Source organism: Otolemur garnettii, unplaced genomic scaffold (assembly GCF_000181295.1).
Source record: "Otolemur garnettii isolate 467f Iridium unplaced genomic scaffold, OtoGar3 scaffold00009, whole genome shotgun sequence".
NCBI lineage: Eukaryota > Metazoa > Chordata > Mammalia > Primates > Galagidae > Otolemur > Otolemur garnettii.
Window position 1 is genome coordinate 30277998 of NW_003852404.1, and position 15951 is coordinate 30293948.

Here is a 15951-nt window from a genome sequence, read left to right on the forward strand (position 1 = left end):
AAAATTGGGTTCTAGCTTTCCTATGACAGCTATAAATTAGTTTCATAGTAGGGCTGAGTACATTGGATACTTTGGGATATTTTGCTAAGAATATTTTCCAGCTCCATCCATGTAAACATGAAGGAGGTAAAGTCTCCATCTTTCTTTATGGCTGCATAGTATTCCATGGTGTAAGCATACCACAGTTAATGAATCTCAAACCCCATACTTTCAGGATTCAGATGCCTAATGTATGCTCTATGAGACAAGGCAACGGGGGACACAGGTGAGCCACTTTTAGCTGAGCATCTACAACAGATATCACTTTAATGCCCTAGGGTGAAAAATGCCACAATGCTTTCGTGTTTTAAGATAAATCATATTATCCTGCTAATTTATTTTTATGACTCTTCAATGATTCCTCTCCAAATTTACTATATCTCTCTTTCCTTGTAAATCTTGGAAATGGAGCATTATGATTCTAAGCATTAGTAAGTACTCAAGGGTCTTGAGTTGGTAACTCTTGGTTTCCCCTGGTTCTTTTTTATAAATCTAAATGGTCAGAAGGGGGAAATATTTCTAAGAAGTTACTGAATATAAATCACCAGAATTTTAAAACCACAATGAGGTTAGCAAGTTAGTAACATTTAACATGGATGTGAAAGTAGTTTTGCAGAATTATCCAGAGAACTTTCCTGCAATCCATCTTTTCTGTTCAGGCAGGTTAGCACCAGACCAACTACAAGAAAGCCTGGGTCTTAAGATGTGATCAGGTCATGGCAAATTTACAGGTGGGATGGAAAAGGAAGTGGTAACTTGATATCTATCTCTCTTTCATGGAGAGAAAAATCCTCTCCATTTGCTGCTTTAATTACATTAGCTATTCTTCACCATGCTTCATTTTATTTCCTATATTTAATAAAACCAAGATATGTATGTTTCTACTAACGGATTTCATTCTAAAGCAGTGTTATGGTATCAAACATGATGTTTGGTACCCTAACAATTTTGAGCACTAATTACAAGGAAAACAAATTTTGAGCAGTAACCACAAATTAAATTCCAGTAAAATACAGTTTTTGTCATTTGTAAACAAAATCACTTTCACAGAATACTCAGATTACAAGACTCAGATTAAATCATAATTTTGTTTTTAAATACAGCTTACTGGCCTTACACTATAAATAATTCAGAAACCCATTTACTGTGATCCTACCTTCATATTATCAAACACAAAGTGGCCATAAAGAGAATAAACAGAACTCTCTATATGCCTAACTTCTCCGGAGGTACTCACCACTCCCTTGCTAATATCAAAATTTAAGTCATCAAAGAATTTTTCCAGGTTTTGCAGAGTAATTCTATTTGGAGGTTAGAGAATCACGCCTACTGCTATGAAAGTCTCTTTGGAAATGATCTAGTTTATGCCTCAACATATGAGAAAATACTAGAAGCAGAGCTTCCGATATTTATGAAAATTTTTGCAGCCCACATTTTGCAAGTAATTTGTGGACTTAGTAAGTATAGTAATTTGGGGCTTTTTTCCTGTATGACAAAAACCAAAGTGCCATCCTATAATATACAATCTTGATTTCACTTGCTATCTGAACATATCTTGGTTAGTGAGAAATGAATCAGATAGTTTTTAATATCTGGCGATAATCATAGTTTGGGGAAGGCTCCTACAGGGAGTGACTCACTCACTGAATCCACTCATTGAATTAGGTAGCTACTTATGCATATTTATGACTAATAATCATGAGTTTTTTGAGATGCCAGAAGGTACATCAGCATATATTTATTTCTTTTAAGCTCCAGATATAATAGACCTCTGATATAACACAGAAAGTTTTTTATTGTTTAATTTCCAGTTGCTAAATGTATCTTAGCAAAAAGTATATGTATACTTCAGTTCTAAACTGTTTATCTTATATTTCATTATTGTGACATTCTTCAAAGTAAAAATAAAATTATAACACAATTGTAAGTCAAATAACATGAGGAATCTTAAGAAAAATAAACCTGTGAAAAAAAAAGAAAAATAAATCTGTGGATCTACAGATGAAAACAATCTCATGCCATGAGCAGCTTGTGTTTATAAAGAAGAAGTCACACCACAAAGCATGACTCCTTTTACTTCTGGTAAATTTAAATACAGTGGATCAAGTGGAAATTACAAATAAAGTCAATCTTGTATTTTAGTAAAAAGACCTCATTAACAAATCTTCACCTGAAAAATTCATTCAAACTGGAACATACAAGATTGTATGCCTTACTTTAAGTAAATTATTGGTAATAACAGGAAATAAGAATGATAGCATTTCAGGAAAATGCACAGTATGGTGTAACCACTGTAAGGTGACAGCCAGGTCATAATTTACTTAATGTTATCAGTAAAAAAAATCTGAGAATAAGAAGAGCATTTTCTAGCATTCACAGGTGCATCTGATAACATGTTGTAAAAAAAAAACATAAAATTTCCACATTTGATTCTGCTTCCAGACACACACAGGGTCCAGTACAACACTCTGAGGCTGCCTAAGTTAGTCCTCCACGTCCTGTGACCCTCCTTTCTTCATCTTACCATTGTAGTATTATCTCTGACCCCAGACACCCTTCTTAACCTATGTCGCTTCACAGCAACTTGCTGCAAGGTGAGAGTTATTAAAAAAAGATGAAAACTATGGTTTGTTTGTTTGTTTGTTTGTTTGAGACAGAGTCTCACTATGTCGCCCTCGGTAGAGTGCTATGGTGTCACAGCTCACAGCACCCTCAAACTCTTGGATTACAGCAATTCTTTGCCTCAGCCTCCCAAGTAGCTGGGACTACAGGCCCCCGCCACAATGCCTGGATATTTTTTGTTGCAGTTGTCATTGTTGTTTTAGCTGGCCCGGGCCGAACTCGAACCTGCTAGCCTCAGTGAACGTGGCTGGTGCCGTAATCCCTGAGTTATGGGCACTGAGCTGAAAACTATGGTTTTTATCATGAGGAAAAAATTAAGCTAAATAGCATTTCTCAAAGAGTATTCCATGAGATTTTAATGAATATGCTGTAAACAAAATGTGCCCATAAGAATATCAGAGTGGAAACATCTCCTCCTACTAAACACAATATATAGTTCAAAGCTATAGTTCACAATATAGTTCAAAATACAGAACTGTTTTGAGACTGCTAAAGGAAAGGTTAAAAGTCTATTGTGATCTGTGATTACAGCTTCTTGATAAAAATGGGCACTTTTCACATGGAGAGCAGATAGGGGTGACTTCCAATCATGACACAAGAATCCTTCTGGGGTATTTGCATGTAACACCTGTTCAACAATAAAAGTGAACCGAGCATGAAAGAAAGTAGCAGTAGGACAAGAGTAAGAGGAGTAAGGGGCCCTCTGTGCAAAATTTGAGGTGACATGCAAAATAGGCTTGACAATCAGAAGCCATTTAAATTTTGCCATTCTCCGCATCACAGCTAGCCATTCAAAAATTATGGACCATTTCATTCATGCTTATGGAAGAGTTTTGTTTAACAAACATTGTTATATGCTGTAATTAATTTTTATAAATCAAAATTTAAATTTAAAAAATTACAAATATAGTAAATGCTCTTTGAAAAGCTCCAAAATACACAGAAACATATAAAATACTTAGTGTTCTTCATCTCCACCATTATACTCCTAGATATACACCCAAGAGAATTAAAAATATGTTCACATAAACACTTGTACATGAGTGTCAACAAAAGTATTAGTCCTATTAGTCAAAAAGTAAAACTAAACCATATAGCCATCAAATAATGAACTGATAAACATAATATGGAATTAACTTTGCAATGGAATAGTATGCACTCCTAAAAAGTAATGAAGTTATGAGATATGCTACAACATGGAAGAATCTTAAAAACATTCTGCTAAATGAGAAAAGAAACAAAAGGTCACATAGAGCACAATTCCATTTTTATTAAATGTACAAAACAAGGAAAGCCATAAAGTCAGAAAGGAGATTAATGGTTATCAGGCATCAGGGTGGAGGCAATCGGAAGTGACTCCTGAAAGGCAGTGGGGTTCTTATTGCAATGATAGAGTATTCTGAAATTAGAATACTACAGTGAAGATGTTTGTTTGCAAAATACTGTGAATATACTGGAAAAGTACGGAGTTGTATTTGATAAAACATGGAAGTGTATGTTATTGTGAACCAAATGTGACCAATTTTTTTAAAGTGAAAAGTCTGTCTATGTTCCCATGTATAGCTAGAATTTATGGAGCACATGTTTTGTGCCAGGTACATTTGTAAATGTGTTACTGCATTAACTAATTTAATCCAGGAAACAATTCTATTTGGCATCTTTTACAGATAAAGGCATTGAGGTACCATTGGATGAAATCATTTTCTCAAAGTCTGTTTTATTTTTTGTGAGTGACAGAGATGGGCTTATAAAATCCGGCAGTCTGACTTTACCCCTAGGATGCTCACTGACTAACCAAGAGTAACCACCACGAGAAGTTGGAGCTCTGTGCTTCCAGATCAGGAGTAACTACCATGAGAAGTTAGAGCTCTGTGCTTCCAGACCAAGAGTAAGTACCATGAGAAGTTGGAGCTCTGTGCTCCCAGATCAAGAGTAAGTACCATGAGAAGTTGGAGCTCTGTCCTTTCAGATCAAGAGTAAGTACCATGAGAAGTTGGAGCTCTGTCCTTTCAGATCAAGAGTAACTACCATAAGAAGTTGGAGCTCTGTGCTTCCAGATCCAGATTATTTTCACTGAGGGAGTGCATGAGTGTTTATGCAGAAAATAAACATTTCACACAGACAATATACTAAGGATCAGCAACTACCCACAGGCCAAATCTGGTCAACCACCTGTTTGGCAGAGCTCATGAGCTAAGAATGGAAGAATGGGCTTTGCATTTTTAAATGCTTGAAAACAGAACAAGACAAAAAGAAGAGCAGCATTTGTGTACACATGGAAAGTACACAAAATTAAAATTTCAGAGTTCATCAAATAAAGTCTTATTGGAACAGCCAGTCTCGTTTACGTTTTGTTTACGGCTTTTCTGCACAACAAGAGCAGAGTTAGGTAGTGGAGCCACAGCAAAGTATGAAAGATTTCTATCTGCTTCTTTACAGAAAAATTTAACTAAACACTTATATGACACCTGATGCTATAAAACTTTCTTTTGCCACTAAATTTATCATATTGAACCTTCAATATTTCAAGATTTTCATAATTTCTATAAATGACTACAAAGTAAAAATGCACATAAAATGATTTAATCATTTGTGGTAGACTGAATGTTTAAATACCCTGTCAAAATTCCGATGTTGGAATTCTAAGTCCAAAGTGATGGTATTAGGAAGTGGGGATGTAGGAGGTAATCAGGTTATGAGAGCAGAGCTCTTATGAATAGGATTAGTGCCCTTATAAAAGAGACCCTTAGAGCTCATTAGCCCAATTCATTATATGAGGATGCAGTCATCTAGGAAGCAGGCCCTCACCAGACACCAAAACCACCAGGCCCTTGATCTTGGATTTCCTAGGCTCCAAAACTGTAGTTACTGTTTTTTATCAGTCACCTAGTCTATGTATTGTATTGTATTGCATTATATTATACTGCATTATATTACAGGATCCTGAAAAGATTAATTCAGCATTTTTCTACTGAAGAAAATATCATGTCCTTTCCTAAATCATTCTCAAAATAGCTAGAACTATGTGGAAGTAGCTAGTGGGAAATGACCTACATTTTAGTAACCCAGATACCTGACCTTTGAGGAATTTTATGATTGTCTCACTTGAATGGTCTTTCCTTAGTTGCTCTGTAACCACCCAACATTGATGCTGTGTTGCTCTTAGGTCAATATGGCATAGAATGTATAGAGAAACCCATCTCTCACTCATCTTACCTACCATACCCCTTCCTCTCTTGGGCCTATTATACAACAACTTTCATTCTTTACTGGTTTGGAAGGACAGTAGAATAGTTAATGCCCTTTTTTGGCCCCTATAGTATACTCTGTAGTGTGCAACCAGATCAGACCACCTCTTCAAGACTGATGATACTCCTGGCACCTCATGAGCACCTCATGACTTCAGTTGTTTCTCTTTTTTAGGAATTAACTTCACCTGAGCAAGGCACCTTATCCAGTGACATGTATGTCATGTGACATGTATATCACAACCAATAACTGGTCAATGTAGGAATGTCAAAGCTCAACCCTCCTGACTCAAGGCAGGACAGTTATGAAGGACTCTCCTGCTCAAGAACTACCTGTAGAATTAATGCCTCTGCGGAACTTCCTCAATGCAACTTCTCCTTCTGCCCAAACCTTCCCTTATCCCTCCAAAATGATGTCCTGGTTACATTACTCCCTCAATTGTCTGCAAACACTTCCGAATCTTAGAGTCTATTTCCTGGGAAATCTGGCCTCTAATACCTCTCTCTACTCTCAAAGAGAGATGTGGTATTTGATATTATGTCTGTGTTTAGGAGAAGAAAATGACCTCAAATGGCTTAGCCCCTTCCACTCTCTCTCATCTGAGCCAGTTCCCATGCAAGGAGGTACAGGGTCCCCCTGTTACTACTTTTTGTAGGCAAACACAGCAGGGGAATCCCTCGTATTCTGTCTTGCAGCACTCTCTTCCACAGAAAGGGGACTTTAAAGTGTGTGACAGGGAGATGTCCATGGGAATCATCTCTGAAGTTCAGATTTCCCCAGGGACTGGATCTCTTGGTATCTAAACTTAGCTGAAGGCACTAAGAAGTCCAATTACTATATTAAGCCTATTATTCTGTGATCTCAAATTCCACCTGATCAATGATTATGCTAATGATTATATTTTTATCTGCATGATTCCTTGGTTTTCCTCACTTGAGTTGTAACTTAAGAACTTTGATCACTGTCCCAACCCCACACCAACAAAGAGTAGAATTACATACATTCAACACCTCAACACTCAGCACCTGTAGCTCAGTGGTTAGGGCACTAGCCACATGCACCACCGCTGGTGGATTCAAACCCAGCCTAGGCCTGCTAAACAATGACAACTGCAACAAAAAATAGCCAGGTGCTGTGGTGGTCACCTGTAGTCCCAGCTACTTGGGAGACTAAGGCAAGAGAATTGCTTAAGCCCAAGAGTTGGAGGTTGCTGTGAGCTGTTATGCCATAAAACTTTACCCAGGGTGACATAGTGAGACTGTCGGGAAAAAAAAAAAATAAAACAATTGCATACATTCAATAGGGATACCTTCATTCCTCACCATTAACCATCTTAACAGTTTAATTTACCAAATTTTACTTAATTTATCTATATTTGTACAGAAAGATGTTACGCCAATAATCTGTTGGAGAGGGACAGGTTTTATTTCAAACCTCAGCTTAGATACATAACAACGCAATGTAAGCAAGTCAGTTTTCTAAGCCTCAGTTTCCTAGTTGTAAATAATCTAACAAAAACCATTTCAGATTTAGTTTAAGAATTAAAAGCAATTACAAATATGTACTTGTATATATATACACACACATATACATACAATAGAACCTTTGTAAGTTGGCCACCCAAGGGACTATAACAAACTGGTCAACATACAGAGGTTGTCAACATAAGGAATGAGGCCTACTGCACTGATACACACATGTGGTGTTCAGCCTATGACAATTAGGTCAACTTAAGAAGGTGATCAATGTAGGCAGGTAGTCTAATATGGGGGGTCTACTATGCATCATTTACCCCCGGTAATGCTTTATATTTATACTGCGAGTAATAAATGTTCACTCACAGCCTGGTAAGTTTCAAGAATGACTGCATAATACTACATATATCCAAATGGGTCATTTCCAGATTTTTTGCACAGAGAAAAAAAACCTTCCCTTGTCCACTTCTGAAAAACAGATGCTGATTTTTCATCTTGATGAGATTATATTAAGCCAAAATTCCGAACAAGTCAGTGAATCATGGTCACACCAAAGTTAACAAATGCACACACCAAAAAAGAAGATAAGGAATTAGAACTAGAGCAACAAGCAATCACATCCATGTCCCCTTGCTTGGCAGAATTTACAGATGGGAAAACATGCCTCTTTCCTACCAAGAGCATTGTTACTCTAGCTACAGAGGTATCACAGTAAAGAGAGAAGAGCCTCCAGGGCCGGTTCCACATGAAAGCAACTACCAAGTTGCGAGTCTAATAAGATCTGGCCTCAAGGATCAAACAACTCAAGAATGGCCAAGGATGAAGGGGGAAGCCTGTGCTGTCTAGACCCATAAAACATTTTTCTGCAGGGAAAAGAGAAATAAGTCCCCTAATATTCTACATAGAAAAACAGCTTGAATTCATAGTCTCCCCAGGAAACTGAAATGGGTGAGGCAGGGCAATGATCAACCTTGGGAAGGTCAGTAGGGAGCCATTAGATAATCATCATCTGCTCGTGTCAGGGCGAGTACAGCGTGATACTACCCACTTATTACTCTGGGGATTTTTCTGCTGTGAACCAGCCCTGGATTAGATATCCTCCAAACTACAGAAAAACAAAAGAAGAAAAGAGTTTCTTTAAACTTCTAGAAAGAATGTTCCAGTATGCCACAAAGTGTGCTAGCAAAAGAACCTGAGATTAGAGGCAGAGGTGGGGGACTTTGGAATGTAGACTCAAGGGAAGGAATCATTGACCTGATTTGTCTTTTTAGCCTCTGATGCCTATGATTTCATGAACTCAGAACTATTAGGACTATTAATATGACTAGCCTGGTCCAAAAATGAAGCTGAGACATTTAACACCGTGACCTTCAGGACTAGTGAATTCCAGACAGGAGATGAATGTTCTGTGAAGAAATATTTTCCTTGCTATTTTTTTCGAAATCTATTAAGTATAAATTTTATAGTGGTCTTTTAAGTGTTGTGTTATTTAAATCACAGTGAGAAAAGGAGACAGAAGGAGGGGCATGGGGGGGAGAATGCGGAGGACAAAGCGGGGGAGGGGGAGGAAGGAGGAAGACAAAGGGGAGGCCAGAGAAGGAGGGAAAGCAAGGAATGAAAATCCATTTTTTTTAGCATATGTTCCCTAATTCTTTTCCGAAAGCCTGGACTATAGACTATTTTCCAGAAAGTAGTTTGCTTTATATGTCATCAATAAGTCTTAACAGAATAGGGGGGAAAGAAAATTCACTGAGGCATGCTATTTCTGAATTCTATCAGGCAATGTACCTGGGGTAGAGCGCAGAGACATGGGAGATTTAGAGAATGTGCTCAGTTCTTTGTAAATATTAGGTACCGGAGATTCCATTTCAAAGAAACAGATCACTAGCCTAAGAGATGAGAGAGCAATTCTGAGGCCTTTCTTAGGACATGTCTTCATGAGCTAGTTATGCCAGCTTCGGCACCAATGCTGCAATTAGTGCAAAACGGTTCAGTGTTCTCTAAACATATTCACAAAGCTGCACTTCACAGATAAAAGGAAAAATCTTCCAAAAAACATTTCAAAAAATACTCCACCATTCTTTAAATTAATATATGTATTTTTTCCTTTATAAGGAAAGGAAGAAATGTTCTAGCTCACCTGTATCAAACCCCACACTTGGCACTATGTCCACTGTTCCATGAAAGGCTCCGGCCCACGCTGAGGTAGCAGTGGTGACTGTAGGCGGTTCTGTCTTTGTGATGTCACACTGGGCAGCAGGAATCCTGGCTGCACGCACTGATGGCATCAGCAGGGGCCCATATGACGGATCCAGGGCGGAGCCAGTGGGAGGGTGGTGGTGGTGGTGATGGTGGCGATGGTGCATGTGGGCATGGGGGTGGTGGTGCCGCATGTACACGTCATGCATGTGGCTGTAGGACGGGCTCACCTGAGATGCCAAGGGATAGTGCCAGGACTCTGATGCGGGAGGGGGAGGTGCAGGGCCAGTCTGATGCAGGCCATGTCCTGGCCAGGAGCTGGGGTCAGCTGCAGAGAAGGTGCCAGGGGATGCAGTGACCTGAAAGTCAGGATGAACTCCCCCCAAACAGGGTGCAGGTGGGGGCTGGTAAGAGCTGGTCCAAAAGGAAGTTGGGAAACTACTCCGCTGGCTTGAGATAGCTGAGCTGTCTGAGAAGACAGAAAAAAAATTAACGTTAAAATTCAGTTCTGGGATAGACTTGCCTTTACTTGCCCAATAATACTTTGCAAGCAGGCAAATTAGTGTGCAGTTTTAATGTCCCCCTACAGGGGTGAACAGATACCAGGTTAACGTCTGCCATCCCATGCCAAGTCCATGCACCAGATCCACAGTGCTGAATGAGCCCCCCATCCTCCACCCTCATCCTATTCCATTTTCTTTGCTTTCTGTCATGGTCTGTGCTAAGCGTTATAATTTTGAGATTGAGAAGCCTCATTTCCTCTTGGGCATCTTGCAGCCATCAGGTCTGAGCAGGGGTCACAGCTACCCAATCCTCTGGTACAGAAAGCTTGTGCAATAGATGAGGTTTAGAGAGTTTAGAAATTGTACTTTTCACCAACTTCTTCTAAATGAAAATTCAATTTCATTCATATATTTAAATGCCAAAAGTAACAAATGGAAGTAAGATAACACTTAATTATGATCACCAACATTCACTTTCCATTAAGAAAAATGTATTCCAATTATTTCTCTGTACAGACCTAGGAGTCTCTAGACTGAGTATAGTAACAGTTAATATTTACTAATCATTGTTATTAAAATGATAACAAATGGCTGATATTAGGACAAGGGTTTTCCTACATGATTTCATAGAATTCTCATTCTAGTCCTGTGAAGTATTGATTGTTATTAACACCATTTTAGAGACGAGGAAATCAAAGCAGAAAAATGACCCAAGATTCAGATTGGCAATTCAAGACTGGACTTTGAAGCCAGGTAGCCTACCTAAATGGCCCGTGACCGGCACACGTCAGCATATGGCACAAGAGGACACAACTGCAATTAGAACCCAACCATCTAGAATTTGGTGAAGATTCTGTGGTAATCACAAGGGGAAGAGATTCAAGTAGTGGTGGTGGGCTTCAGGAGGTGTTTGGGAAGAGAAAAATATTAAAGAATGACACTTAGAGATGAATAAGGAAAAAAGAGTGCGACACTTCTAACTACACATCCATTCCATGTCTCTGCTCAGTCTTCGTAACTTACTCATAGATGGCCTACTAGGGACCAAACACAGAGGGCTCGGGGTTACCAGACATCATTTTAGTCACAATCTGCAGAAAAAACAGTCAGTAAATAGACATGTGCAAGGCACATAACAGGGACTCCCCAACAGGAAGCACACAGAGTGAGGGCACCGAATCGGCCTAACAACGTGATGACTCGTCAGAGCTGAGAGGCCGAGCAGCAGCCGGGACTGTGAAGACGTGAGGAAGAGAGGTCCAGGCAAATGGACCTGCATGTGAAGAAAACCCATCTCTCTCTCTCTCTCTCTCTCTTTTTCCAGCTGCAGCATTTGAGAGATAAAAGAGTTCAGAAGCAGAAGGTACTAAAAAAAAAAAAAGGCTATAAAATCAAAAAGACAAAAATAGGAATGGACTCGTGAACTTGCTGGCCATGGTACTGAATGTATGCTCTATTCTGAGGGGGTCCCCAGGGGCTTCGAATGGTTTTCAACTTGGAGTTGACATAGATCTGCATGTGGAGGAGGTCCTGAAGGGATTTGAAGGGTTTTAAACTTGGAGTTGACATGGTGAGATCTGTGTGTAGAGAGCTCAGTCCCTCTTTTTAGACTACTGCCTGCAGGGGGAAAACTTAAGTTCATTCGGCTCTCTCATTTTATCACCCCAGTGGGCCCACTGATCTTTCTGTGGCTACCTTTCACCAAAAAATGAGGTACTGAAATTCATTTGGGTTCAAGTTATCTTCTGGTCTAATAGTTTTACTACTCTGCTAAGGTCCCGTGGACTATTTCTCTATTTCTATCTATGTAATACAGATACAGTTGTGGCAGACATTAGTGATGCATGAACAAGATAGTATTTTTACATGGTATTCCACACAAAGGGACCTTGCTAGATCTTTCCATATTGAATGGAGGATATCATACGAAATACTCAAAAAAGTATTCAAAAGTCTGACATATTTGTGTTCTAACTTCATAAATTTCCAGGACATAGTTCTTTTTTCTTTTTTTTTTTTTTAATTAAATCATAGCTGTGCACATTAATGCAGTCATGGGGTAGAGTGTGCTGGTTCTATATACAATTTGAAATATTTTCACCAAACTGGTTAACATAGCCTTCATGGCATTTTCGTAGTTATTGTGTTAAAACATTTATATTCTACATTTAGAAAGATTCACATGTACCCTTGTAAGATCACCCATAGGTGTGGTCCCACCAATCACCCTCCTTCAACCCATTCTCCCCCATCCCCTCCCTTCCCTCTCCCTTTTCCCCATATTCTTGGGCTATTAGTGGGTTATAGCCTCAGAGAAAGCTTAAAAGAATTTGAATTGACTACCACATATATCATTTGGCTACCATAATTAGACAATCACTGTGGTGTTCAAATACTTTTTCTCTCTAGGTTCCTAGAGAGGCTCTGGAGGCTGTGGCACTAACATGGCAAGCTTGTCTGCTCTCTCCCCTTCAGGACTGCACCAGAGCTGACATCATTCACCCCATTCATCCTGTAGATAGCCTCACAGTCAAGTCTCTCCCACAATATGTCCACGGATCGCAAAATGTTGAGAAAATCTAGGAAGTGATGTTCTTAAAAAGCCAACAGGCAGAGGTGCCCACACTTCAAGTCTTCCAACAGTCCCAGAAAACTTTCAGTTGAATCACTTTCTTTTGTCACAATCATAATCTATCAAAACCAAAAATATCAAACTTGCTGTCATGGGGGTAAATATGTTTTATTTAACAATTGTTTCTTTTTGCCATGACAAATGTTAATGACAAGAAAGAAAATTATTTATGGTGTGAGAAGAAAATTCAGTTTGCCTTAGGTGATGGCCATGTACATAATAGTTCTGTCACACCCACAATGAAAGCTGGCAATACTTAAAGCTTGAAATCCATACAAAGAGTTCATAGAGGTCCCTTATATTATATAGTTCAGCTTTGCAGCCATCAATCTCCTACTTTGCTCTCACAACTCCCATCTTTGGGACCAAATCTTTCATTCTGCTCATAATTTCCATCTCCTGAAAGTGCCAGAATCCTATCATGAAAACTCCAACCCACAAATATGCGCTAGAGATAGAGTTTCCCTGATTAAAATTCTCCATTAAAATGTCAAAAGTATAGGGCATACCCTATGTATACTATCTCTCTGGATGGTTTCCTTTTATTTCTTCTCCTTTATATGTACATATTTTATTGAAGCTTATGATTTGGGATACACAGGCAAAAATGTGAATTACGAACAAATTCCCTAACATAAGTATTACTGATCTATGTATGAATGTTGTGTTGTGATGAGTGAGCACATTATTACTGAAAGTGAAGATCTATTTTTGAAAATTCACTCCAAAAATATTGAACAAAGTTTTAAAATACTACAGGAAGAAATAAAGTTAGAAGCAATTTAATATTTTCCCAGTCAATATGTCTCCTAAGATTAATATAAATTCTGCAGAGATCTATGAAGCCCTTTTCAGGAAAAAAAAAAACTGTTGCATTTCACAAGTGAAAAAATATTCAATAGAAAATATGTTTATGAAAACGTTTATACTTCAGAATCACTATTTGATATCTTGCTTGTTTGAAGAAAAAAAAAAAGCTTGATACAAAGAAACAGATGATGTGCTTTGTTCAAAATGCCTGAGAATAAATATGCTTATTTCATATGTATGTAAATTTTTTTCATTACATGATTCTTTGCTTATGAGTACTTAATCATAGCCACATTGGTTGGATGAAAAAGCATATGAGAAACTGTATGAGCTATTTCAATGCAATATTGCTTTTCAGATTAGTGGAAGCAATGCAGAACTGGATGATATTAACACTCCGTGGTGCCTTTGGATTTAATATTACTTGATATTTGAATGATGTTAACCAATATTTGAATGATGTTAACACTGACAGTCTAACCTGTATGAAAAGTCTAAATATAATTTGGTTCAACTTACATTTGGAATTAAAAATACTATACACACTTATTTCCAAACAAAAAAAAAGTGATAAAATTGAAACGTTGACTAATATAACCCACTCAAAGCATATCCAGGAATCTCACGATCTGATTGAGGCCAGAAATATATCTCAGAGGCATGAAACAGTTTTAACATGGCACACCACCACAGCAATGAAGATACTTTTTGCATTGCCCTTAAATGTTTCTTTGAAAAAACAAAGCAAAACAACCACACCACCAAAACTAAGAGCGAATAATTTTAAAAAGAGAAAATTCAAAATTTAATTTAAAGAATTAAACAGAAAAAAAGTAATAAAGAATTAAACAGGAGGGCGGGAAGAGGGAGGGCATTTAGCGAGACCTCACCTATTGTGCACACGCAATGGTACATTTGAAACTACTAAGAGTAGAGTATAAATGTCTTATCACAACAAATAAGTAAGTGAGCTGACAGCTATGTTAATCAGTTTGATGTAAGCATTCCACATTGTATATCAAATCAGTACATTGTACCCCATAAATGTACACAGTTAGGATTTACCAAAAAAAAAATGATGAAAATGATCTTTAAAAAGTGGGACAATGAAATACTGTAAAAGCTTGATCTTAAGATATCTTAATACTCTCCAGAAAACAGTCTTAAAGATAGCAATGCTAAAAGATAACACTTTTACCTTTTTATTAAGCTCAGTAAAAAAAAAAAAAAAAAAAATCTATTCAATTCTTAATCTAAAGTGTTCTTTCTGTAATTAATCCTCATGCTCTTATTCTTCTGCTCACAAAAATATTAATAAGTTGTTAGGTGAAAGGTTAAATGACGTGTCCCAGTGTTTTGTCTTATTCAGTAATTATGCACTACCATTAATTATGTCCAAAGACTGCCCTCTAGTTATTTTCTTCTAAAGCTGCTCAAAATGGCCTTGAAACGTACAAGAGTTTTGAGGGGATGAGTCAGATGCTAACACTTCTTGGAGCAGGCAGGATAAGTTAAGTCAGACCTGTTTCCTTCCCATGTGTTTGTGGTAAATTTACCCAAAGTGATAACTTCTAGGGCCCCTGGAGATTCCACTCAACTTCTACTCCCTTATTCCCAGTCTGAACCAGGTATGAGATAACCCTCTTTTTCCTGCCTCAGTTTTGCTATTTAAATTTACTATGGATTTTGAGAGTCTTTTCCTATGAGAACGAGTTTTCATAAGCAGACCCTACTGAGATCAATGACTCAGCAGATAATATGCTTTGTAATTACAAGAAGAAAAAATTATCAGTAAGATTGCCACTCAGCAGTTTTAAGTCAGTTATTTACTTTACTAGGGTTTGACTTAACTACTCCCCGTCTCTGTATCTCATACACATACCACACGCAAACACAAACACACCATATATATTCTGTAAAGATCAATATATAAACATATCTGAAGCTAATGTTTGTCACTGTGTGGGTATAAGGGAACATTTAGATTCACTAGATATTCTTAACTGAAAGGACCTATTCAATTCCAATTCCATTAAAATCTATAGCAGGATTATAGGTAACTAGTGAAATGTTTTGCCAAATAAAGTACAATTATTTCCTGTTATTGTTTGCCTAATAGCCACAAAAGGTGAAAAAAGAATTTTTAAAAAATTTCCATCAAGACTATATACACTCAAAGTGTAATCATTTTTCCATTAGCTGACACATATTATCCTTTGTCTAAAGATTTGCTATGGAAATATATTGTGTAATCAAACATTGTAAAGCCATTTATAGCACGGTAGCACTTCCGTAGCACTGTAATAACTTCATCATACATAGTGTAAACTAGAACTCTTACTTTAATATACAACTGGTTGGCCAGAAGTTTCTTTATAAAGTATCATTGCCATTGTCTTTAGTACCTACTATATTCAGATAC

The 15951-nt window shown here is 37.8% G+C and overlaps 1 protein-coding gene across 1 annotated transcript in view; it reads right to left on the reverse strand.

Annotated features, from left to right (window-relative positions):
* The window catches only part of VGLL3 (vestigial like family member 3), a 41282-nt gene that overhangs the window by 10222 nt on the left and 15109 nt on the right, over positions 1-15951 (reverse strand). The window contains exon 3 of the mRNA XM_012801477.1: positions 9526-10053. Coding sequence (XP_012656931.1) covers positions 9526-10053 — 528 coding nt within the window. The remainder of the gene's footprint in view (positions 1-9525; positions 10054-15951) is intronic.